We start from the raw sequence: 26,798 nt of genomic DNA, 5'->3' as shown, positions 1-26,798 counted from the left end.
ATCAGTTGTTCAAACTGTTTTACTTAAAGTACGTATCCTGATCTGATTTCATGAGCTCTGGAGGTAGGGCAGGGCACTGCAAGGGTGGCAGTTGTACATGGAAGATCTACACTGTCAAAATCCAGATAGACTTTAAAAACATGCAAATGTCTCAATAAATGTATTAATTATGCAAAACGTTGGATTAAAATTTAGAATTCATTCTTTCACATATTTCCAGACATATTTTCTTTAAATGTTTCCATGCAAATCAACGGTGCTAAGAACTGCTCTACTGTGCAGCCCACAAAGTCCATCCATCTAATGCCTTCCACTTATCGGAGATCGGGTCGTGGGGCAAAAGGTCCAGAAGGAAACCCCAGACATCCCTCTCCCCAGCAACATCCTCCAGCTCATTCAGCGAGTTCTGGGTCTTTCTTGGGGTCCCACCCAGTGGGACAGTTCTTTCTTCACCACAACCAACTGGAGCAGCACCTTGGTTACTGAAGACAATACCTCAGTTCTTCTGTCCTCCCGTTCCATCGTACCATCTCTCACGAAGAGAGGGAGAAAGGGACAGTTAGGTTGCGCCAACTCAAAGAAACAAACAAAAAAAAAACAGGACCTAACTGACATCTATTCTAAATGAGACCAAAGAAAAAATCATCATTACATGGGCGGTACCAACTTACTTACCTATGCCCTTTGTCCAGTAGTACCTCATCTATTTGGGTCAGGTCAGATCAGGTCAGTTTAACACTAGTGTATCTAGTACTTTTAAGCAAATGTTGGATGTTGTGGCTTCAGAGTAGAGCTTCTAAACTGGCACAAGCCTGCATTCTGAACCTGAGGGGGAAAGGAGAGGGGAAAACACAAACATAATCTGTCAAACGTTTAATAGTACAAATGAATAATCATGAAGAAGTTCCTGTTGGGAGTATACATTTAGATCATTATTTTTTACAGGTAAGCATCAATTGATTAAGATTGCGAGCTGAAACCTGAGCTTGTTCTTGTGAATGATAAACATTCACAACACCGTTTATAGTGGATTTATTGTTCTTCTTAACATTTCTTTTTGTTTCCAAATTTCTCCAAACATTTCTCTGTCCTTTTTTCGCATGTACATTTTAACTATATTTTATAAATGAGTAAGACTTCCTTTCCTGTCATGGAAAACTGCACAACATAGCACCAATCGAGGCTGCTCTTAAAAAATGACTAAAAAAATTACTCACTGGCAAACAGTGATCCCTGCCAATAGTAGAATTTCATAAACCGATGTAAGATTAGAGTCTTTTCACGGTTGCTAAACTTTAAATGGCAATCACTCCAGGGTTCCAGATATTGGGCAAATCATTTTAAACAATGTACATCTTTTTATTATAAGGTCATCTTAAAAATGGTATCAATAATTTGTGACAAACCTTTTGGGGAGTTTATCAAAATCGTTGAATGCTAACTGATGCTAGCTAGCGTATTCTGAATCTGTTAACACGTAAAATTAGCCTGCCTAAAAATCTTACATTTTTAAGTTTCTAAAATATTATCAGCTTTCCCAAAGTACAATAAAAACATACAGAAAACAGCAAAATGAACCTGAACAATATTGTAAACTAAATACATGGCTTTCAAAGTTCTGAATGCAAGGTTTTGTGGTAAAGAACTCATATGAAGCTGGTGTGTTAGAGGGAATAAAAAACCCCTCTTTGTGCCCTGGGAGCCAGGAGTTATATTTCTTTATTCTTGATTTTGTCAGTTTACATCCTCCAGAGTTTGTGACTTCAAGCCAACAGTGCTGACGATCTCTGTTGTACTTAACAGTCCTTCTACTGGCATCCCCCACTGTAGTGGTGGCCTCAAGGCTCTAACATAAAGCAGATGTGAAAGAGGAGAATCCCATACAACAAATGGCCAAGGTGCTCAGCTCACCAGTGCCATGTCCGATCAAACTGCAACCATTTATTTGAAAACACACCCAGAGAGCTCCAGGTGTGTGACGGATAAAAAGAAAAATACTAAAACATTGTTTGTACTTTTTTTTTTATGAAACATGTGTTAGGGAATGACTGATCTGCTGGATTTGATGCTTTAAGAAATAAATATATAATATGTCTTTCCAAATTCCCGTATATAAGGCTGCAATGTTTCCTCATGCAGTCAAAGATTAATAGATATTTATCTCTTGCTTCTGACCATTTTTAATCCAGAACTTTGCTGCTGATGGTTGCACAACCCTTTATTGGTATTATGTAAGGTGGACCCAGACATTTCTTAAAGCCTGGTTTAATCTTGCTGTAGCCTCATGGATATGACTAGCACCATCAGCGCTATGATGTAATTATCTGACTTTCATTTTTGATGTGCACATAGCAACTGGAGTAGGCATGTAATTAATCATAAACTACTAAACTAAATCATAGCAGTCAAAGGTCAACAGGTGAAAAGATCAAATTTAATTATTGTAACTCCCTGCAATTTCCTGATAAGATGTTTATTTTTTTTTTTATTGCCCCTCATTTACCCAGGCAATTTGCACTGAAAACAAGGTCTCTTGTTCCAGGAAATTCTAGAGAAGACCACAACTTAAACAGAAAAGTAGTTTTGTCTGTAAAAAAAAAAAGATATATATATATATATATTATTTATTTTTTTTTAAAGTTAATTCCACAATTTACCACATAGGAAATAAACATAGAGGTACATTTAAAGCAAAAATTTGAAAATACAAAGCATTTTCCACAAATTGAAAATTAAATAAAATGAAGTCTTTCTCTGTAAAGGTTATTGGTCCTTGTTTTATAAGAACCTTTGATCTTTGGGGTGGATCTTATTGGATAACAGCATTCTAATTATAATTCCCTTAAGCCAGGAAAATAATTCATTTTTTGGCTCCGGTTGCAGGTTCTTGCTCACGCACATCTACATCACTGCTGGACACTTGTCAGCTTGCTTAAACTTTAGCAAGGGCTTACCATGACAGTAGCCTGGGGCCCAACATATTTTAACCTTTTTTATTTAACTGGATGAATTACATCATTAATGCGGTATTTCATACGTTTCTAAAGACATTCATGCCCCTATACAGTATTTCAAGGATATTTGTGGAGAAGGACCTAAATGGAAACAAGAAGCAGGCAGGATCATTTTAATATAAGACGTTCAAACCATAGTCCATAGTTTAAACCACAAAAGATACAAATGCCTCAGGTGGAGCAAAAAACTGGAAATAATGTAAAGAAAAACTTAGAAGAACAGGACTTAGGTGGAAGGATCTAACAAAAGAGGGACTGAACTGTGAACCTTAAATGCTGGGTAGGCTGATGACTGGGTGCAAAACTCTAAAAAACACATCAAATTCACAAGGATCATGACAATATACCTTTGTTATTTATTTATTTATTTTTTCTTGGTTTTTCATGTACTTTACTAAAGCTATCTAAAAACAGTAATAAAGCTCAGCCCCTGCCCAACCCTCCAGCCTTAGCACATCAGACAGCAAGCTTTAAGCAAATGTTCCACATGTTCATAATTGTTTTAGTGTATTTTAGTGACTGTGCCTCCACATGTATAGGCCTGGCGTAGTTACTGTAGAATATTAGTTAATTTTCTAAAAATAATGACTTTTGTACTGAGAAACTTTTTAGAAAGGAAAAAACAAATATTGTTAAGGAAATATTTTATTTTCACATGGACAAACCCTAGAATGTCGAAGTTGATGTGTGTATACCTATCAGTCTATAATGTCCATACATAATATGTAATATACATACATACAAACATAAACAAACCTTATGTGAGTGAAAATCTAAAACCGGCTTTAGCCCAGAGGCCCACATCTGCTTTCATGTATTCCAACATTTCATCAAACATGGCGAAACAAGATAGTCATACAGCTGTAGAAATTTTTAAAACAGTTAGCACCACTAAACTATTTTTAATCTTGTTTAATCATGTTTGCAGATTTGAGTTGCCTTTCCTGCATGTGTGGCTGAAGGGGGAATTCAAAACAAATACTTACTAATTTATATACACTGCTGAAAAAAATAAAGAGAAAGAGAACACTTAAACAACACAATATAACTCCAAGTAAATCAAACTTCTGTGAAATCAAACTGTCCACTTAGGAAGCAACACTGATTGACAATCAATTTCACAGCTGTTGTGCAAATGGAATAGACAACAGGGGGAAATCTTTGGCAATTAGCAAGTCACTCAATAAAGGAGTGGTTCTGCAGGTGGGGACCACAGACCACTTCTCAGTACTTATGCTTTCTGGCTGATGTTTTGGTCACTTTTGAATGTTGGTGGTGCTTTCACACTCATGGTAGCGTGAGACGGACTCTACAACCCACACAAGTGACTCAGGTAGTGCAGCTCATCCAGGATGGCACATCAATGCGAGCTGTGGCAAGAAGGTTTGCTGTGTCTGTCAGCGTAGCGTCCAGAGCCTGGAGGCGCTACCAGGAGACAGGCCAGTACACCAGGAGACGTGGAGGAGGCCGTAGGAGGGCAACAACCCAGCAGCAGGACCACTACCTCCACCTTTGTGCAAGGATGAACAGGAGGGGCATTGCCAGAGCCCTGCAAAATGACCTACAGCAGGCCACAAATGTGCATGTGTCTGCACAAACGGTTAGAAACCGACTCCATGAGGATGGTATGAGGGCCCGACGTCCACAAATGGGGGTTGTGCTCACAGCCCAACACCGTGCAGGACGCTTGGTATTTGCCAGAGAACACCAGGATTGGCAAATTCGCCACTGGTGCCCTGTGCTCTTCACAGATGAAAGCAGGTTCACACTGAGCACATGTGACAGACATGACAGAGTCTGGAGACACCGTGGAGAGAGATCTGCTGCCTGAAACATCCTTCAGCATGACCGGTTAGGCAGTGGGTCAGTAATGGTGTGGGGTGGCATTTCTTTGGAGGGCTGCATGTCCCTCCATGTGCTCGCCAGAGGTAGCCTGACTGCCATTAGGTACCGAGATGAGATCCTCAGACCCCTTGTGAGACCATATGTTGGTGCGGTTGGCCCTGGGTTCCTCCTAATGCAGGACAATGCTAGACCTCATGTGGCTGGAGTGTGTCAGCAGTTCCTGCAAGATGAAGACATTGAAGCTATGGACTGACCCGCCCGTTCCCCAGACCTGAATCCGATTGAGCACATCTGGGACATCATGTCTCACTCCATCCACCAACATCACGTTGCACCACAGACTGTCCAGGAGTTGGTGGATGCTTTAGTCCAGGTCTGGGAGGAGATCCCTCAGGAGATCATCCACCGTCTCATCAGGAGCATGCCCAGACGTTGTAGGGAGGTCATACAGACACGTGGAGGTCACACACAATACTGAGCCTCATTTTGACTTGTTTTAAGGACATTACATCAAAGTTGGATCAGCCTGTAGTGTGTTTTTCCACTTTAATTTTGTGTGTGACTCCAAATCCAGGCCTCCATTGGTTAATAAATTTGATTTCCATTGATGATTTTGGTGTGATTTTGTTCAGCACATTCAACTTTGTACAGAACAAAGTATTCAATGAGAATATTTCATTCATTCAGATCTAGGATGTGTTATTTGAGTGTTCCCTTTATTTTTTTGAACATTGTATTTTAAACAGAACAGAACAAAACTGTGTGCTCCACTTCTTTCTCATCATAGTTGTGAATTGGCTGATGCGGTTTGGAAAAAAAGTCAAAGAGAAGGTGTGGGACTTTCCTAGACAATCTGCATTCCTTCTCCATCAGCACAAACTGGAAGTGGACGTGATGTGGTCAGAGAGAACACGATAACAATGCATCTAGATAGCTGAGCAACAGGAAAGCAGCCATTTCCTTGTGTTTTGATTGTTTCTGCTAATGAACAGAACAAATGTACGAATCAATCAACATAAAATAATACTATTCGTCATTTATCTGATCTAAATGCACTTGAACCTGCCAAAATTTCTTAGATTCATTCATCACTAAGGCGGATGTTCCTTGGCATCAGATTAAAGACCAGACCGAACCTTTGCACCAGAGGAATGATAGAAGCTACAGTAAACGAGTAACCCCAGTGAAAGAGTCATTTACTGTAACTCTCTTACTTACTGTAACTTACTGTAACTCTTTTTAAAGCTTTTATTCTAGCACTAAATTGCCATTGGTATTGTTGCAATGTGTCTGTAAAGTTATTGCTGTATCAGTTTAAAAGAGGTTTTCATCAGATGAACATAAACCAATAGGGGAATTCCTAAAATAAAACATTTCAGGGTTGATAAAAGAAATCTGTCACTCAGTTTAGGTACACTCTAAAAACTGCTGGGTTAAATCCAACCCAGCCCTGGGTTTATTCAACACAATAAAGTTATTCCAATAGCATAAACCAAGCATTTTGGTTGACAAAAATAAATAATACATTTTTGTGTATGTTAGTTTGTTATTTGGTGGGTTTTATTTATTTTATTGTTCTGAGAGTTATAAAATACAATAGAAATAATTAAGTACACCTAGTTCAATTAGACATTTTTTATCCCTGCAACATATGTTTGGCATAAAACATGTGTAGGTGTAAAATGGCTGGTTTTATGTCTGTTTAACTCAAGGGAGCAATTGTTGTGTCAACAAATTATTATTCTTTTAAGAGTTGACTTGGGAAAACAGTCGCAAATGAATGTCTGCATACAAAAAAAAACAAAAAAAACACGAAGAAACACCCAGTAACTGGCAGCACCCTAAAAGAAATACTGTTGTAAATTATCCACCACAATTTGTCTGTGTTCTGAAAAAATATCTATATAGGTGAAATAACTCGGTTCTTTGGGAGATCTCGAATAAAATACTCAACCATGGTTGACTCATAGAAAAACAAAGGAAACTGAAGTTTCCTACGAACGTAATACACTACTTTTATCGATCCCCGTGAATGCTTAGCTCAGGAATCAGGAAATCATAAATACCTCTCACGTATTGCCTGATTGTTACCCAATGACAAATACTTCTATTCATTTCTTTTTTTGTAGTCAGGTATACAAACCACTTTCTTTGTGAGTTCAACATCTCTCTCTGGGGTGGAGTATTTTTAATGAATTATGGGGATAAATAGACCTAGTCATAAAATGCTCAATTCTCACCTTAATTGCACATTATTTCCAGTAAACTTTGTATTACAACCCATTTACATTTATTTGAGCTCTGTTCACTACTTGGGACAGCTGAGATATATGATAGATTATTTCTGATCAAACCAAATACCTGTGTGACCTCCTGTTGGTAAATAATATTAACTGGAGATATATGGTCTTATTCCCTATACAGTATGAGTAAAAACAGAAGATTGCTTTAAACTGTCAGTTGTCATAGCAGGTATGAAACGTCCACACTGGCGTGTAAAAACAGGTGCATGATTAAAACGTCTAAGGGAGGACGGCCATTTTTGTACCTGATAAATTTGGATATGAAGCAACCAAAACTGCAAAAAAATAATCACAAACAACATATGGACATATGACTATTATGGCTCTTTGCCCAGGGCCCACAGTGTCAGGGGGTGAAACAAGTGCCCAAAAAACAAAACAAAAAGAAAACAGTCATTTATCAGTTGCACCCCGTACAAGTTTGTCATTTCTAAATAGCATTTGTATGCATGGTGTAAGCAAGTTTTGTGAAAACAAATCAAATAAAGATTTAATTTTTAAAATCAAAAAATACTGTTTTATTGTGTTTGGCATCAAGACAACCTTGAGACAAGCATGCAAACCTCAATACATAGTCAGGTCAAATCTATACTTAATTCTCCTCACTGATCACTGATTCTTTAAAGGATCATTTAAGTTTGTAAAACCCTAAAAGTTTTTTTAAACAATAAAAGAATTAACTTTATTGTCGAAGGAAAACTTCTTTCTGGGCTGGATTCAAGCAAGGACACAGCAGTGTTAAAAAGACATAGATAAACCTTCAGGTAATAAAACAGACCTGAAATAACCAGGAAACAAGTAGCTATTAGAGAAGGGAACGTAAGTGATTTTTACTCTACTCCTTCCTAAAACGACCTAGTATTTTGCAGTAGCAACTTAAGTTTAGTGAAGCTACATTTGATTGCCAAAAGAATCAAAAACGGTTAAAAACACATCTAATAAGTCCCTTCTTATTGTTTTGAGCACAAGAGAATGCCGCTGCTCGAGGGCTCACAAACAGGCAAGTTAACAGCGGTTATTCATCACATCCAGGTGAAGTGTTGACAACCTGGGAAAAAGACGCACGGTGGCCCGAGCAGGACATGGAGGAAAGGGGCGTCCGAGGAGGCGGGGCAGCTGTTCTGTGAAGGAACCAGCATTTAAATGGAAAAGGGGAGTGAGTGTGCGCTACATCCCAGACTTCACCGTGGAGAGACAGAAGCATCATTTTAGCTCGGAAATTAAAATCTATTCTCTTTCAGAAACAAGTACGGAGGCGACGAAGACGCTTGAATCATGTGTGGTAAGACTGCTTCTTAATTCTAATGAATTATCCTTCTTGTTTTTTGTTTTTTTTTAAGAAGCCATTGCGCTCAGTATCAGTTTCTGAAGAAAGCAACAAACCGTCGAAATGATAACATGCTATACATAAGTTATTGCTCTATAGTCGGTGTAGTTCAAGGGACGACGGCTGGGTTTAAAATGCCACTATTGCCTAAATGTATGTGATTTCCAATCTTTGCGCTGTGGATCTTAAAGCGTAAAGGATTTTTACTTACAGCTGCTACGTGTCAGGATCCCTTGACTCTAAAAGCAAAGACTAGGAAGCTGCTGCTGATTGATCTTTTTTAGGACTCGTATTAACTTTTCTCCACTGATCATCCACAAGCTGTAAATAGGCACAGTGAAGGTGAACCTCTGGTTGCTTTTACAGCAGAACAACTTTTATAACCGAAAGTAAATCGTTAACCATCCGCCTGCCTCACCTAGTTTATGAAAAGGAAGGCCAGGCATGTAAAAGAGGTTTTACCGCACCCTGCCTCTACCTGGCTGGTCCAACGCGCAATGCGTCCTGTCAATGGATTAGTTGTGTGCCCGCTTGGCTGAAAACATTCCTACTCACACGTATGCAAACCCCACTCACACACATTTTTGAAGGTAATACACTGGCCTACTGACATGCACTCTCTGGTTGTATACCTAAGTGGAAACTGATGCTTTTTACCCACCACATCAGTAAGATATGTGGAGATTGGACGTGACCAGTGGCCCAAGGCCTACAAAAGATGAAAGAATGTAATACATCTTGAAAAAATACTTTCTTATGTGACTTAATAAATTATTTACATCCTGGTATCCACGGTGTTAAAAGTCAGTAACATAAATTGTAATCCCAAGCCAGAGATAAGAAAAAAAGAAGAGCATAACGCTCTGAAGCTGAGATTTGAGTTATATTTTTGGTTGTTTCTCCTATTAAGGGATCTTTGCTTACCTGAACTACCAAGTGCCACGCACACGAAAGGAGATATTTGAGACGCTGGTGAAGGGCCTGCAAAGGCTGGAGTACAGAGGGTACGATTCAGCAGGTGAGACACACCGCTGCACAGAGCTTACACACACTCACACATAATTATTAACATGCAAAGCCTATCAGAAAGCCGTTTGCAAAATATTTTGTCAGGTTCAGTCATTAAAGGGATGGTTTGGATTCTTTTAAGTATTGTTCTGTGAAGTTAATATTAGTAATAAATCTGTTTCGGAAGATGCTCCTCTACAGTGAATAAAGAAATGAATAAATCCCCAGGTGGAAGGCTGGTAGGCATGTTTTTTAACTATTTAAAACAACCCAAGCAGAAAATGTTCATCTACATGATACAACACTGTATTAGCAGATAATAAATATCTACACTTCACAAAGTAAAGCTAAGTTTAGGACCGAACAACTGCTTCGCTACAGAGATTGTTGGCTAGATCATCCCACCTCTAGAAGCATAGGAACACTCGATCTTTGATGCCGTTGCCCAGTGACAGCCAGTCGCAAAATGTAAAAGTTTACTCCAGACTCGGTGGACTGACAAGTGGCATCTTGCAAGGATGATTAACACTGAAGGCAGCCTCAGCCAGCATCACTTTTCTTAATAAAACATTACTCATTTAGCAGAGAAATGTAGCCTTGTATCCCATGGATATGAGCATTTTCACATTAAGTTGCTTCAAACAATTAAAATCAGCTGAAACCATCCAAATAGCTGTTATCCTTCCACTTCTCTGCAAACTCAATGCCAATGTTAAAGGAAACTATTAATGATAATAACTTCACAGAAGCTAATTAAAAAATTCAACTATCCCTTAAAACGTTCCAAGAAAACGGACACCACAATTAAAATGAATTGTATAAAACTGGTTTAACAGGTAGAGCTTATTAAGATGGCTGTTATTCACGCAATCAAAAATAGGCTAGTTTATAGAATTAAGGCATTTATTATTCAGGTCTTATTCTTCACAAAACGTTTTGTTTTGAAGATGAAAAGTATCCAATCTTTCACAGTCTGACAGAGAAGAGTGTTTAAAAGCACAATCATTCTGAAGTTAGGTAAATATAACAAAATAAAAAATATTGCCCCGATATTTTTATTACCAATGTTTAATAAGCTTCAGAAACATCCACCCATGTGTGTTACACCTTGTTTGCGCATCCTATTTGAACAGGATGAGTTACTTAAGCTTAGACACATATGCAGAGACAGAGACACCTCTTTTGAATATTGTTAAACATTCTTTCCAAGATACCTTAACTGTCTACTTTATGCCTACAACCCAAATCTGATTTCACCTTGAACCTTACCTTGTCGTTTTTACCACTATGAGTGAGACATGTCCTGGCAATGTGGCTCTGGAAACCAGGTGTCAGAACAAGAGCGACGCCTGTAGAAAAGCATCAGTACTTCAGATTCCAATGATCTGAATTCCAAATTTCCTGATTTTCCTTCCGCAGGTATTGCCGTGGATGGCCCTAACAAGATAGCCACTGACCTCAACAACAGTATCTGCTTGATCAAGAAGAAGGGCAAGGTCAAGGCTCTGGACGAGGAGATCTACCGTGAGTTCACAAGTGGTTGATTTTATTTCTTGTCATTTCATGAATTCTGCTTTAAGAGAAAATAAGTTTATGCATTTTGGAAACAGTTGACTTTAAACCTTATCATTGTGGTTCATTTTTTAAAGTAATTTCTCAAACCAACATGCTGAATTAGTTAGACATCTAGCATTGTCATCCTCTGTTGTCCAGAAAAAGACCTGGTGGACCTCGATGAGGCTCTGGTTACACACTTTGGCCTGGCTCACACTCGCTGGGCTACGCATGGAGAACCGAATGCTCTCAACAGCCACCCCCAGCGCTCCGACAAGAACAATGGTAAGAGGTGCATTCTTGAATCTGGTCGGTAATCACATATGTTCAAAAAGACTACATTTTACGCCCATCTTCTTCAATGATGAATCGCTGCTTGTCTCATTTAAATGTTGTCATTATGAACCTTGCTTTTTAAAAGTACACAATCCGATAAAAAAAAAAAAAAACACAGCCAGTACTTTTATTGCTTTTTAAAAGGTGTGTCAGGTATTTCTATGTCTTTGGGGAATAAAAGTCTGAATGTAACAAAATTATTACACTCTAAAATAAGATTTATCCTGCAAACAGAACAGACTGTAACCCTAAAAGTTATCCTTCTTAATCTTATCAATGTAGTAATACTTTGTCAACACACTGTAAATTTTTGCTTAGTGCAAGTACTTAATCCTACTTGTTGATCTTTAAATAGCCAGCCAGCTAGACTTGCTTTACCACACACCAAACTTGTACTTCTTAGAGGGTGTGGCAGCTTCACTTTAAGCTCTATTTTTTTTTTTCTCAAATTCTTTTAGCAACAGCAACAAAAAACAATATGAAACCTCAAACAATTCAACCTCTGGCTTTTTTTCTTAGAGTTTGTTGTCATCCACAACGGCATCATAACCAACTACAAAGAGCTGAAGGAGTACCTGGTGAGTTGTCTTAAGTTTCTCTCTACAGAAACAGGTCAGTGCCATAACTGGACCCACCCTCCATGACAAAGGTCATATTTCTACTAGCAGCTTCATTGTTACAAAGAAAAACTTTTGTTCATGTTCTTTTTGAATGAAACGGGAAGACCAAATGATTTGGTTACGTGTCATATTCTTTTCAAACTCAGATTCAGGACAGAGCTTTTACGATTAAAAAGTATCAAATTAGGAAACTTTTATTATGACTATAAAAAGCTACAGAATGACAGCATGTTAAACTACAAATGGGAGAAGAAAGTACAACTATACAAACTTGGTTGAGTTCAATGTGATCCCACTCCACAAACTAGTCTATTGCATACTAAACAGATGAAATTTTTTCAAGCACTAGCAGTTTAACTTGTTTTGTCATCAACTTGGCATGTAGGTTATAGTGTTGTCCAAAACGATTCTCCCCCCTTAAACGTTGTTACATTGTGTCATGTTGAAACCACAAACCTTGATGTATTTTATGGTGGGTTTATGTGCTAAGATGACACAATGTTGTGCATAATTGTGAAGTGGAAATGAAATTTCCCATTGTTTGTTGATTGATTGTATAAATTCACATTCTTTACTGTTTCTATTTCTATTTCACCTAAAACAATCCAGTACAAACTATGGGCTTTAAAGGTCACCTAAGTATTGTGCACCTGTATCTAATTTGATCACCGTAGCTTTATAGCTATTTTGTAAAGGTCTCAGAAGCTTGTTAGAGAACATTAGTTAACAAATATACCACAGTTGTGGAGAAGTTTAAAGTAGGGTTACGTTATAAAACAAAATCCCAAGCTATGAACATCTGATGGATCTCTGTTGTACTCGGGAGGACCTACAGAGACCCAGAGGTCATGTGGGAGAATTTGTTGACAGGACAACTATCAGTCACTACCAAAAGCAATAAGAAGCCCTGTTTATAGATTGCCACAAGGCATGAGGGGGCACAGCAGACATGCTGAAGAAGGTGGTATAGTCGGATGAGACCAAAATGTAACTTTTAGCCTACACGTAAAACACTATGTGAGGTGGAAAACTAACACTTACCATCACCTTGAATACACTATCCCCTTCATGGAACATGGTGGTGGCAGCATCATGCTGGAGGGATACATTTCTTTAGCAGCGACAGGGAAGCTGGTCAGAGTTAAAGGGAAAATGAAATGAGTTAAATTCAAGTCAAAACTGTTAGAATGGCCCAGTCAAAGTTCAGACCCAAATCCAATTGAGAATCTGTGGACTTGAAAATTGATTTTCACAGACACTCTGCATCCAGTGTAAATTTCAGAGGGTTAAATACATCAGCAAAGCCCAGATTAGACCTGAGCAAACTTTTGTTTAACTATACATGACTTATTGTTAAAAACATGGTTGTTAATGAGCACCAATTCACTCTCCTTTTGTTAATAATTTTGTTACATTTTGCTTTTAAAAGCTGACATGGTGTTAGCAAATTAGTCAAAAAAATGTTTTATAGACCCTTGACTGATTTAAAAGTTCATTGTCAGGAGAAAAAACAATAAAATCCTTCTAGGAGGGCGTTTTCATGTGCTAAACTATTTGTTTTCCGCAGATCACCAGAGGATACGAGTTTGAGTCAGACACAGACACAGAGGTGATCCCAAAACTGATCAAATACCTTTATGACAATCGAGAAAACAGCAGTGTCACGTTCTCCAAACTGGTGGAGAGAGTCATCCAACAACTGGTGAGCTGCTCACACTGCAAAAACACAAACTATCTTCACACCACCATACACAGTGAGTTATGTCTTGTTTTTTCTAGTGACCCTAAACTTTATAAATTATGAAAGCAAGAACCTTTTACTTACTTTTTCAACTAAAGTAATGAAAACCTTTAAGGGCAGCTTCTTATTGCGGCCATAAACCTCGTCTTCGGCCGACAGTTATTTATATGAGCATTTAATCTTTTAATACTGTGTGAAACTGCAATAAGTTTCCTTTTCTAACAAAACAGTGTTGTGTAAAACTGTCTCCATGGAAGCTATCCCAACAGTGTTACATGTGACATCATTACTCACAGAATCAGTTGTTTTTTGGGTGAGATGAAGCAGACGGTTTTATTTTTTCCACTGCGTGAGTAATGTTTCAAAGCTTCATTCACTCTGCAGATGAGGCTCAAGTAAAACGTGCATTTTTGGACTGGGAGTAATGGAAACCAGATAGCCTTCCACTAGCTTTACGCCCTTCTTTTACTTCCAGCTACATGCACTCAAACCCCCCGCTTCTCCCCACCGCCGCAGTCCCACACTCAGCCAGCTCTGTTTCCAGGAAGCACCACAAGTAGCTGTGCAGCCAGCACTTTCGAAACAGAGCTGACGTTATACAATACAGCTCCTATTGGTTTTAGACTATCAATCCACAACCTAAATACTCCCAGCCTCCCTAACCCCCCCACATCGTTAAACCCCCACAGAGTGAGAGAAAAATATTTTGTGTATTCTAAAGGTGTTTTAGGCAAGGCAAGTTAGTATGCCCAGCACCACTGATACACAGGGTCATTTAAAGTGCTTCACAGAAAAAAGGAATAGAGGTCCAGTAAATTACATTAAGGACAACAAATGCATTAAAAGAAAAGAGTAACGTTTAAGCTTTACATTAAAAGCAAAACAAACATTGAAATGCTATTTGAGGCATGATAAAAGATACAACTGATAAAGTAGACCTTGACTTTTATTTGAAATAAAAAATAGTTTTCAATCCTGATTTAAAGAAACCTAAGGTTTGCTAGATTTTCAGGGATTTTTATCCTCATAGAAATAAAAAATCGTTTATCTTTAGCATAAGGATTGTAAAACATGTTGAAGTACTCCATAATCTGAGGGAGGGGAAGCCCTTAGATAATGACTAAACGATGTGTAAAAATGGAACCTTGAAGATCTCCACACGTGATTTTTATTCACTCCAATTCATGATTACCACATGGTGTAACGTTAAAAAATATGGTATCTCACAGTGACACCCGCTTCTTTTCCCTTGTTCTACCACACCGCTACAATATTTATGTATTTGATGATTTTCATTAAGTTAAAACAACCTCTGTTTCTCTGTGTGTTATAGGAGGGAGCCTTCGCTCTGGTTTTCAAAAGCCGTCATTACCCTGGAGAGGCTGTGGCAACCAGGTTAGTAACCTTTCACTGACGTGTCCACAGGCACAGTGAGATTTTGCTTCACACATCATCCATCTGCCCCGTTACCCAGACTCAGGCCAGATGAGTCGTTACTGTTATTAACAGAATGAAGCAATATCTAGACTCATTAGGAGACTAAGCCACCAGTTTGTAATTCTGGCATGACTCTGGAACGCTCTTTGCTTCTAGTAATGGACAGCTGTGGTCATGTGAGGAAATTCCCGTCCAGTGGTGTGAGTTAGTAATTCATTAATTAATGGATCAGCCTCCACCCATCTTGCCTTATCAAGGATCAGCCACCCAGCAGGACAAGTGTCACTGCGTTGGTTATTCATTTAAAGTTTTGGCATGGCCGCATATTTATCACTGAGACATTTCAAATGAATAAGAAAAAAATGTGTGGAGTCTAGTTTTCAACCTGCAACCACATGTTTCTGTTTGCAAGGTTCCCTGGTCAAACCCCACACCCTTTAGAGAAATCAAAGAGCATGCGTCAATGTGGCCCTGGAGAAAAATATGCAGAGAGAAAAGATTGAGTGTACAATAGAAAGACAATAAGTAAGAAGAGGCTGCTGATTTTTGGGAGGTGCCGACAAAACGTCAAACTACATTAAAGGGATAAGGCAGGCAAGATGAAAACCCTTTTTAAATGTTGTTTTTCTTGTGCTTTTACATATAAAATGGCATCCACTGTCACCTGTTGAAGCCACTGAATATAAAATAAAATATACCATTTCTTTAGATCATGTTTATTTATAACCACTTTTTTTTTACTGGCTTCATAAGGAGCAACATAGAGGGTTAAATGAGTGATATTTTATAGATTTTCACACAGGTAAGCTACTCTGAGTGAAAACAGTGTGTTCTGTACCCAAAATTTGTTTCACTCAGTAAGATTATTGGTGGCGCACCTCCTCCTGTTGCTGTTTCCCATGTGATGATCAGCTTGTATTTAAATAACCACCCATTGCAGATGTTATTGGAAAGACTGGAGGGCTAGTTGTTAGCTTCAGCCTTTAGGAAAGAACATAGTCGGGTATACTGTGAGCAGCGCGGACTTCGCACGCACTGTCCACGGCTTCATAGTCGAGCGTAACTATTTCCTATATTTCTGATTGGTGGTGAGATTGTAAGGCTGTCTTCTTTCCCCCACATTCTCTAGCTCAAAACCCAATTATAGAGGACCGCGTGGACTAATCTGTTAATGGGATTGCAGTGACTGACTCCAAGAACTTTTAAATGTTAAAAGGATCCAGACACATCATAGATTAGTTTATATGACAAATGTTTAAAATCTTGGAAAAGATTTGGAATAAGTGAAAAAATGTCTACACAACCTAAGTTCATGTCTGTATTGAATTTGGTACAACTATACAAACAAATAGAAGTAAAGACAGGAAGAAAACTTTGTTTTAACTTGGAATAACACAACAGGATCAGATATCAGGCTATAAAGCAGTGTGTGCGTGTGATTGCATCTGACATTGTTTTGTGTCTAAAAAGCCCAATGATTCTCCATCTAACACTCCTTCTCTCCAACTCCCTCTCTTCTGCTCTGCCTGCTTTGTTCTCGTCTCGGCAGGAGAGGAAGCCCGCTGCTCATAGGTGTGCGAAGCAAGCACAAGCTGCCATCCGAGCACATCTCAGTCCAGTACAACAGTGGTAAGCTGTGTTTCTTTTTTCCTGCTGTCATTCAATGCCACCATATTCTAAATTAGGACAGTGACATCACAGGAAGTCCGCTGTCCAAGTTACAGAAAAGTTTGTACCGGACTTTCATGTTGTGATCCATGGCTGTGGGTCCCAACAGTGGAAAGTTCTGGCCAGGTGTTTTGTAGATGTAATGAAAGAAAGCTTCCTATATTTTCTATTTTTGTAAACAATTGATAATAAAATCTAATGAGTAAGAGTAAAACCTACACAAGGGAAGAGAGTGCTTTCTGTGAGAGACAGAAAAGTGTACACTGTGAAGCAGAGCATCTCTGTCCTACAACCTGTCTAAAATCTATGAAATTTCATATCAAAGCATGGAGTTCCTGGCTCAATCTCTGAGATCCACAGGCTTCATGAATGCTACTTTTATCTCTAAATTTAAACAATGATATAAAAACAGTTATGAGTGTATCATAACAAGTAATTGTTTAATAGGCAGTTAAATGTTCTTGCATGTTAGAGTTCGTTTTTCAGGAGCTGAAGCAGTCTCTTGTTCTAAAAGGTGCTGCATATGTGCTAAATGATTGGAGATTAGTAATGTAACACATTGCTTGAATTAAATGAGCATAAAAAATATAAATCTGACAACTGGATAGTTTCTAACTTCCAGTTCTCATAGTTGGTACATTTGATTACACAGTAGGAGAAGGTGGTTTGTGATATCCATTTATAATGTGTGTAATTTGTTATTTTCTGTCATAGGTGACAGTTCAGCAAAAATGATTTCTGAAGGTAGTTTTGCAAATTTACAATCCTCAGCAGTGAAACCGGCAATTAAAACATAGATGTCTTAATTCTTAATGATCAGAGTAAACCCACTGACTCTTGACTTAAAACTCTGTAGGTCACCACAAGGAGGAAGTCCCCGACAAGAACAGCCATAATCGCACTGATTCCTCCAATGCCATAAACTCAAATGGAGATTGTGTGGCTGTGGAGTATTTCTTCGCTTCTGACGCAAGGTGACAAAGTAGTTCTCTTGTGAATCAAACATGGAGCCATGTTATTCATCTTTATACAGCCATTACTGCTTCTCATCTGCAACCACATCTACTTAGTGCAAATTTGTATTTCTCATTGCATTTATTTGCATGCTATCTGTGTTTCTGCATTCACAGTGCCATCATTGAGCACACCAACAAGGTGCTGTACATGGAGGATAGTGACATTGCCGTTGTCAAAGGAGGTGAACTCTCAATCCACAGAATTAACCGGCAGGCCGGTGAGGATCCAGTGAGAGCAATACAGACACTGCAGATGGAGCTGCAGCAGATCATGAAAGGTTGGAAACCTTTTGCAAAGGACCTTTTTTATAATGCTTAATGGTTTTGTTTTAATTTCATTGACAGTAACTTCACCGGAAGAGAGTAAAACAGATAAGTGCTTATAAAGAGCTTTCACCAGTATCATATCGAGCCACATCAAGGTAATAGACAGATACTTGCTCACCCTCTGCTGGTTGAATAGGTGAAAACATTATGCCTATGGTAATTTTTCAGTTTAACACTAACAAAGCACATATACGCTATATTAAACGTTTTAAAATGGTTGTCTTTACATTCACATAAACTTTAATGATATCCTATTATCTAGTTTGTCCACCTTTTACTGCCTTAACAGTTTCATCTCTTCTGGGAAGGCTGTTCACAAGGTTAACACGAATAATTCACTAGTGCTCCAGGACAACATGTGTGAGGTCAGACACTGAAGTTGGGCAAAATGGCCTGGCTCATAGCCTCTGCTTTAATTCATCTTATACGATGAGGTCAGGATTTTGTGCAGGCCAGTCACAATCCTCCTTAACAACCTGCTTAGCAATTTCTTTATAGCTCTTGCTTTGTGTACAGAGAGGACCGTCCCCAGGCTACTGCCCCACAGTTGGGTGCATTAAATTGTCTAAAATGCATAATTCTTCACTCCAAAGAACTCGCCTCCACTGGTCTAGAGTCCAGAAGCAGCTGCTCGGCCATGGTATCCTAATCCATGAAGCTCCCTATGCATTTTTCTTGAGATAATCTGAAGCCCTCATAAAGTTTTTAGGCGTGCGGCTATTGACAGTGCAGTCCTCCTGCACATTATGTGCCTCAACTTGCCCTGTCTTCACTCTGTGATTTTACATAGTCTGCCATGGTTTAATTGCTGCTGTTCACAATCACTTTCAATTTGTTATGACATCACTATTAATTGGCAGTGAAATGTTTAGCGGGCAACACATTCTTTCACAAATGTTTGTCGGCGCAGTCTGCATGCCTAGGTGCTTGAAATGAATGATTTAGAGTGGAGTCTCAATACATTTGGCAATATAGTGTATATATATTTTCTCAATTTTTATTTTAGAGGAAAACCTTCACCAGCTCATCATTTATCCTCCTGACGTATTCTTTCTCTTTGCAGGAAACTTTGACGCCTTTATGCAGAAGGAGATCTTTGAGCAGCCGGAATCAATATTTAACACCATGAGAGGCCGGATTTGTTTTGACACTAATAAAGGTGATCACACGGTTTTAATCACTGCACGCGGTCATAGCAGATTTACCTGTTTATATCCATTAAGAATATGGTAGATTATTTCTTTAAAATGTTCCATAAGCTGTCAAGGTAGACTGTTTTAATATATGAAACCGTCTTTTCATTTATTTCCTAAGTTATTCTTGGAGGCCTGAAGGACCACCTGAAGGAGATCAAACGCTGCAGGCGGTTAATCATGATAGGCTGCGGCACTAGTTTCCACGCTGCAGTTGCTGTGAGTACAACTAGTCGACTGTCATTCATGCTTTCAGAAGAGTTCATGATATATAATGCTCAAAGCAAGAAAATGCCAACAGCACAAATGATAATGCTTATTAAACAGTTAACCTTTTCTTTTTTTCTTCTGTTCAGACCAGACAGATCCTGGAGGAGCTGACAGAACTGCCTGTCATGGTGGAGCTGGCCAGCGACTTCCTGGACCGCAACACCCCTGTCTTTAGAGATGATGTTTGTTTCTTCATCAGCCAGTCAGGTAACATTATCCCAGACTCATCAGAGCACATGTTTTTTTCTTTCCATCTCTAAGGCCCAGATCCTAAAAATGTCTTTAAACAACTTCTCACCTCTCATGTGAAACTTGTTGACAACCTCTTGCAAAGTACTGCTTTAAGCTTGATGTTATTGTGCTATAATTATACATTATGAGCATAAGGTTTCACTCTCTCTGCCCCCTCAGGGGAGACCGCAGACACCCAGATGTCCCTGCAATACTGCAAGGACCGTGGGGCCCTAACAGTGGGTATCACCAACACTGTGGGGAGCTCCATTTGCAGAATGACTGACTGTGGAGTCCATATCAACGCTGGACCAGAGATAGGAGTGGCTAGCACCAAGGTACTCTTTCCACAACATAATCATGGTTTAATTAATTTTATTTCAAACTATTGCACTATTATTGTTCTGTTTATTTGAACCATTCTTGAATTTAATCATTGTACAACAAACAACTTCTTCAACAAGAACTGGGTGCACATGTTTATTGTGGATTTTCTCTAATCACAATGAGTCATTATACATACAGGTCACAAATATACATACATTCCCAATAATATTTGCTTAAATGTCCTTTAGCAAGTTGCAGAGAAATGCATGCATTTTCTTTTCATTTGCAAGGTACTGGCCTAGTGCTCACCAAATATTTAAGTAGTGTTCATCTGAATTGGTGGGTTTTTTTTTAACTGGTTACTTTTCTGGTTCAGATCTGGGTTTTAAGCAGAGTTCATAAATGTTTAATAGGCTAAAGGTTGGGACTATTCCAGAAGATATTAGCCTGCTTTATCCATTCCAAAACCAGTTTATGTGTTTTGGGCCTTTTCGTCCAGTTGTCTTAAAAATCGATAACTTTAAGCTTAAGGCATATTTGCTGCTACCCACATACAAAAACCAAATCCCATCTCGAGAAATGTTTCACAGTCAGATGAGACACAAATTGAGCTGTTTAGCCACAGTGACAGGAAAAATATTTGGAAGAATCAAGATTAGGCTTTAAATCCCAAGAACACTTCAACAGTCAACCGTGATGTGGGGACGTTTCACTGCTGGTGGTATTGGTCCATGGCACAAAGTAACTGGAACAAAATAAAGAACAACCTTCAGATTCCTCTGCTTCACCTATGTCCAAGTTGAAACTTGGATATATTTGGATGTTTCAACAGGACAATGATCCCAAACACACATAGAAACCCCTGTTTGAGTAGATAAAGCAGGTTAACATACTCCTGGCAAACATGGAGTGGTCCTTGGCCAGTAAACCACTGAATTTAAATTAGCTGTACCATTTCTGATAAGAATTGATATCACACCTGATTAACTAAGGACCTTGTCAATGGCAACTAAAGCCTTTTGGTTTATCTGCAACTTGCTAAAGGGCAAATATTTATATCAGCAAGAGCATACATATAAATTTGTGCCTGAATGTACTGTAACTTTATTTTGTGGGGATTAGAAAGAATCTATAATAAATTTCATCTTTTGCACCCAATTGTTGTTTTTCAATTCTGTTGTATCTTATACAGGTCCTTCTCAAAAAATTAGCATATTGTGATAAAGTTCATTATTTTCTATAATGTAATGATGAAAATTTAATATTCATATATTTTAGATTCATTGCACACTAACTGAAATATTTCAGGTCTTTTATTGTCTTAATACGGATGATTTTGGCATACAGCTCATGAAAACCCAAAATTCCTATCTCACAAAATTAGCATATTTCATCCGACCAATAAAAGAAAAGTGTTTTTAATACAAAAAACGTCAACCTTCAAATAATCATGTACAGTTATGCACTCAATACTTGGTCGGGAATCCTTTTGCAGAAATGACTGCTTCAATGCGGCGTGGCATGGAGGCAATCAGCCTGTGGCACTGCTGAGGTCTTATGGAGGCCTAGGATGCTTCGATAGCGGCCTTTAGCTCATCCAGAGTGTTGGGTCTTGAGTCTCTCAACGTTCTCTTCACAATATCCCACAGATTCTCTATGGGGTTCAGGTCAGGAGAGTTGGCAGGCCAATTGAGCACAGTGATACCATGGTCAGTAAACCATTTACCAGTGGTTTTGGCACTGTGAGCAGGTACCAGGTCGTGCTGAAAAATGAAATCTTCATCACCATAAAGCTTTTCAGCAGATGGAAGCATGAAGTGCTCCAAAATCTCCTGATAGCTAGCTGCATTGACCCTGCCCTTGATAAAACACAGTGGACCAACACCAGCAGCTGACACGGCACCCCAGACCATCACTGACTGTGGGTACTTGACACTGGACTTCTGGCATTTTGGCATTTCCTTCTCCCCAGTCTTCCTCCAGACTCTGGCACCTTGATTTCCGAATGACATGCAGAATTTGCTTTCATCCGAAAAAAGTACTTTGGACCACTGAGCAACAGTCCAGTGCTGCTTCTCTGTAGCCCAGGTCTGGGGAATGCGGCACCTGTAGCCCATTTCCTGCACACGCCTGTGCACGGTGGCTCTGGATGTTTCTACTCCAGACTCAGTCCACTGCTTCCGCAGGTCCCCCAAGGTCTGGAATCGGCCCTTCTCCACAATCTTCCTCAGGGTCCGGTCACCTCTTCTCGTTGTGCAGCGTTTTCTGCCACACTTTTTCCTTCCCACAGACTTCCCACTGAGGTGCCTTGATACAGCACTCTGGGAACAGCCTATTCGTACAGAAATGTCTTTCTGTGTCTTACCCTCTTGCTTGAGGGTGTCAATAGTGGCCTTCTGGACAGCAGTCAGGTCGGCAGTCTTACCCATGATTGGGGTTTTGAGTGATGAACCAGGCTGGGAGTTTTAAAAGCCTCAGGAATCTTTTGCAGGTGTTTAGAGTTAACTCGTTGATTCAGATGATTAGGTTCATAGCTCGTTTAGAGACCCTTTTAATGATATGCTAATTTTGTGAGATAGGAATTTTGGGTTTTCATGAGCTGTATGCCAAAATCATCCGTATTAAGACAATAAAAGACCTAAAATATTTCAGTTAGTGTGCAATGAATCTAAAATATATGAATGTTAAATTTTCATCATGACATTATGGAAAATAATGAACTTTATCACAATATGCTAATTTTTTGAGAAGGACCTGTATTTTTAACAAGAAAATATTATGACTCTCAAGCATATGATAAGCGTTTGTAAGCTTCTGTCCAACGCTGCAGATTTTGTGCCCGATATAATATATTATAATATATATATAGTGCTACCAACTGCAGGGTGGTGCAGTTGGTAGCACTGTTGCCTTGCAGCAAGAAGGTCCTGGGTTCGATTCCCAGCTGGAGGTCTTTCTGCATGGAGTTTGCATGTTCTCCCCGTGCATGCGTGGGTTCTCACCGGGTACTCCGGCTTCCTCACACAATCCAAAGACATGCCTGTTAGGTTAATTGGTCTCTCTAAATTGCCCTTAGGTGTATGAATGAGTGTGTGCATGGTTGTTTGTGTGTTGCCCTGCAATGGACTGGTGACTTGTCCATGGTGTACCCTGCCTCTTGCCCATTGACTGCTGGAGATAGGCACCAGCTTCCCTGTGACCCACTATGGAATAAGTGGTAGAAACTGACTGATATATATATATATTACATAAAGCACCTTTTAATGAACATTTTAAAAACCAGTTATTTTTGATGAAACAACGTCAATAAATAGGTCAAAAAATTATGAACAGCATTGTGTAATTTGATACAGTGCTTATTTATACTGAATCTGATGAGATTTACTCAAGTCTTTGCTGTGTGATGTCCTTCTAGGCCTACACCAGTCAGTTTGTGTCCCTCATCATGTTTGGCCTGATGGTGAGTGAGGACAGACTCTCACTACAGAAGAGAAGACTGGAGATCATTAACGCCCTTAAGGTGCTACCAGGTCAGTATTATTAATCTGTAAAATCTAGAAACCAAACAAAAGAAATGGACAGAGGTTCTAGACTACATTAGGGCAATGTTATGACTCAACAGCTGTGTGAAAATATACATCTTAAATCCATGAGATATCTATCTGACTACAGCTCACCTTTATATACCCTCACAGAGCTGATAAAAAAGGTGTTGTCACTGGATGAGAAGATTAAGATCATCGCTAATGAACTGTATCAGCAAAGGTCACTTTTGGTTATGGGCCGAGGGTACAACTATGCCACTTGCCTTGAGGGGGCGCTGGTGAGTTAAAGATTTCATAGTACCATAGCCTCTGAAAACTAATTTCTCCCTGATATAACTTAAACAATATATATATATTATTTAGATATAGTTATTTTTTTCAATTAATTTATTTGATGCACCTTACATTCAAAAATACTACAAGTTATTTCATAGTGTTCTCAATATGTTTAATTTTCTTTATAATATTGTAGAAAATTAAGGAGATCACATACATGCACTCAGAGGGGATCCTAGCTGGAGAACTGAAGCATGGTCCCCTGGCACTCATCGACAAACACATGCCAGTCATCATGATCATCATGCGTGACGGCTGCTACACAAAGTGTCAGAATGCTTTGCAGCAGATCACTGCCAGATCGGTAGGCCGTGAAAAAAATCCACACACGTTTTACTGAAAGAAGCCCGTAAGACACAATCCGGAAGATGTGCAACTTCTTGGTTTCTCTCCCCAACAGGGCCGACCCATTATTCTGTGTTGTCAGGATGATTCAGAGGTGACAAAAAATGCATACAAGACCATCGAACTGCCACAAACTGTGGATTGTCTGCAGGGCATCCTCAGTGTCATCCCCCTACAGCTGCTGTCCTTCCACTTAGCTGTCCTGCGAGGATATGATGTAAGTAGCAGATTTTTTTACTCACAAGAAATGTTTAATATACAGCACATCAGACATCTTGTGAGACATTTTGTGCCAGACTCAGATATTTTGACTCATGTATGGAAAATACAAAGGTCAGTGGGCTTTGATTAATTACAACAAAACCTTCAGTGACATTCAGTGTTATTTGGTTTATCTGACCAACTCAAAGACCAACACAACACATCAGACCCTTTAGTCTTATACCCATAAATAAAATGCTGTGCAACCAATTGCCATCAGAGGTCATTTGTTTAGTATTTAGAGTCCATCTGTTTAGGGGAAACAGCAAACATGCAGAAGATGGTGTTTCAGTCAGATTACACTAAAATGTAACCTCTTGCTCTACATGCAAAATGTTAAGCGTGCAGGAAAACCAACACTGCACGTCACCCTGAGCACACTATCAGTGGAGGTTCACCCTCCCGCAAAACAATGACCGTAAACATACACACAGAACAATAATGTAGTAGTCTTGATCAAAGTCTGTTCATGTTTTAAATTAAGTTCAGACCTTAATCTGGTTGTAAATCTGTGGCAAAACCTGAATATTTTTGTTCACCTATGCGCTCCATCCATTCCGACTGATCTTAAGCTATTTTGCAAAGAACAATAAGCAAAGTCATTCTCTAGATGTGCAGAGCCGGTAGAGACATATCCCAAATGAACTGCAGCTGTATGTGCGCTAGAAGGTAGTTGTACATACTGGGTATTGACTTGGACTTCTAACATGGGCGCAACAAGTTATACAATACAATTAGAATAAAAATTGTATAATAATTTCTATGGGTTTACAGAAAAAAGCACAACAAAGCAGAATTACAGCAGACCTGTTAGTTAAGCTCAAATCATTGGGGTGTGCCTTAGGGATTTTCTTTTCATAGATGTTTGCTTTTCTGTCTGTGGCACCATAACTTTGCAACTGTTGTCAAAATGGTAATGTTCCTTTCGTAGTTGTAATACAGTGGGTACATTTCTTGGGGGCTAGGTTTATGTCTGAATTCATGGGAACATGACATACTTGTACCACTAACCCTATATGATTCGGTGTCCAGATTTTGTCAGTTTACTGTACAGCTACAGTAATTGATCCCATGTTATTTGATTAAGCCAACTGCTCTTTCTCTTTTTCCAGGTTGACTTTCCCAGAAACTTGGCCAAGTCTGTGACTGTGGAATAATTACAGTTTACAAAGCCCAGCAGATGAGACGAAATGTCTTTGGGTGTTTTACAGAGCAATAGTGCAATTAAACATTGGGTGTGGGTGGAAGGGTTGGGGTGAAGTATGGGGACCAGGGTGTTTGTGTCTGTGAGTGTGTGTATGATACTGTGAGTTAAAGAGAAAGCTGCAGAGCAAAGAAGAGTTCAAAGGGTAAAATATGAAAAAAAAAAACGTAAATGTGAAATCTTACCACAGCTTTGTGGAACAATCTATATAACATTCTCAAAGTCATTCACAGCCAAAGAAACCTTCTGTGCCTCTTTTGTTATTAGTTGAGCCAAAAACATGTCACATAAATAACAGTAAAGAGCTGAAATGGTACACTGAAGTGTTTACAATTGTGCAATATGGACAACAAACATGGATTCTAAATGTACATTATGACTGGTCGTTAATTCTCCTCATGTCTTTTAGGGCCATTATATCCATTCATTGTAAAATTCAAAAATAGAGTTATAATAGTGTAATTTTCTAAATTGTTTATAAATTTGTGGAATTACTGGGCCTGAAGAACCGGTAAACTATAATCTTATTTTATTTTTATATAATAAAAATTATTTAATTTAAATGTTTTGTTCTGAGAACAGTTCAAAGGTGTTCCACCAGGCCTTTTTTAGGTTTGTGGACTTCTTGTTGTCATAGGGAATGCTCTATGAGACAAAAAGCACTCATGCCGTGAAACTAATTAAAAATAATTGTATTATTTTTGACAACTATTCAAATTGGTCTTATGACAATAATGTTCTGTATATAACAGATTATTTTCTTTTGATTTTAAAGGGGGCTAAACAGATTACTTGATTGAATCTTTATGATTGTATTTTCTATTGTATGTTTTGTAACACTAAAAAAGCACTACCAATCAATAAATTAATGAAGTATTGTTTTTAAACTG

At 38.8% G+C, this 26,798-nt stretch overlaps 1 protein-coding gene and 1 long non-coding RNA gene across 3 annotated transcripts; one reads left to right on the top strand and one right to left on the bottom strand.

The window, feature by feature from the left end:
- On the bottom strand, positions 1 to 8,936 carry LOC124860900. The gene is made up of 3 exons (XR_007036490.1): positions 8,701 to 8,936; positions 676 to 825; positions 1 to 532 (listed from the first exon to the last, which is right to left on the bottom strand). It is a non-coding gene; the product is annotated as an uncharacterized LOC124860900 (long non-coding RNA).
- On the top strand, positions 8,329 to 26,798 carry gfpt2 (glutamine-fructose-6-phosphate transaminase 2). 2 transcript variants are annotated; one of them, XM_047354498.1, is made up of 20 exons: positions 8,329 to 8,444; positions 9,400 to 9,507; positions 10,917 to 11,021; positions 11,211 to 11,336; positions 11,907 to 11,965; positions 13,575 to 13,709; positions 15,082 to 15,143; positions 16,735 to 16,814; positions 17,568 to 17,597; positions 17,710 to 17,827; positions 17,984 to 18,147; positions 19,260 to 19,355; positions 19,511 to 19,608; positions 19,746 to 19,866; positions 20,071 to 20,228; positions 23,633 to 23,747; positions 23,913 to 24,040; positions 24,235 to 24,402; positions 24,499 to 24,660; positions 25,817 to 26,798. In XM_047354498.1, exons 1-20 carry the CDS (start codon positions 8,438 to 8,440, stop codon positions 25,859 to 25,861), a joined length of 2,085 nt encoding a protein of 694 aa, XP_047210454.1. In that variant the 5' UTR covers positions 8,329 to 8,437; the 3' UTR covers positions 25,862 to 26,798. The 2 variants fall into 2 exon arrangements, with proteins under 2 accessions (XP_047210454.1, XP_047210456.1); XM_047354500.1 differs by lacking the exon at positions 17,568 to 17,597.

This window comes from Girardinichthys multiradiatus, chromosome 23 (genome assembly GCF_021462225.1).
Source record: "Girardinichthys multiradiatus isolate DD_20200921_A chromosome 23, DD_fGirMul_XY1, whole genome shotgun sequence".
Classification (NCBI taxonomy): domain Eukaryota; kingdom Metazoa; phylum Chordata; class Actinopteri; order Cyprinodontiformes; family Goodeidae; genus Girardinichthys; species Girardinichthys multiradiatus.
The sequence above is the reverse complement of the archived record's forward strand: the minus strand, read 5'-3'. Positions and strand labels throughout refer to the sequence as shown.

What these genes read in the sequence shown, in the direction of transcription:
- gfpt2 (XM_047354498.1), top strand. An exon ending in AAGAGCTGAAGGAGTACCTG is followed by an intron (nt 11,966 to 13,574) that starts GTGAGTTGTCTT and finishes TGTTTTCCGCAG; the next exon opens with ATCACCAGAGGATACGAGTT. An exon ending in AGAGAGTCATCCAACAACTG is followed by an intron (nt 13,710 to 15,081) that starts GTGAGCTGCTCA and finishes TGTGTGTTATAG; the next exon opens with GAGGGAGCCTTCGCTCTGGT.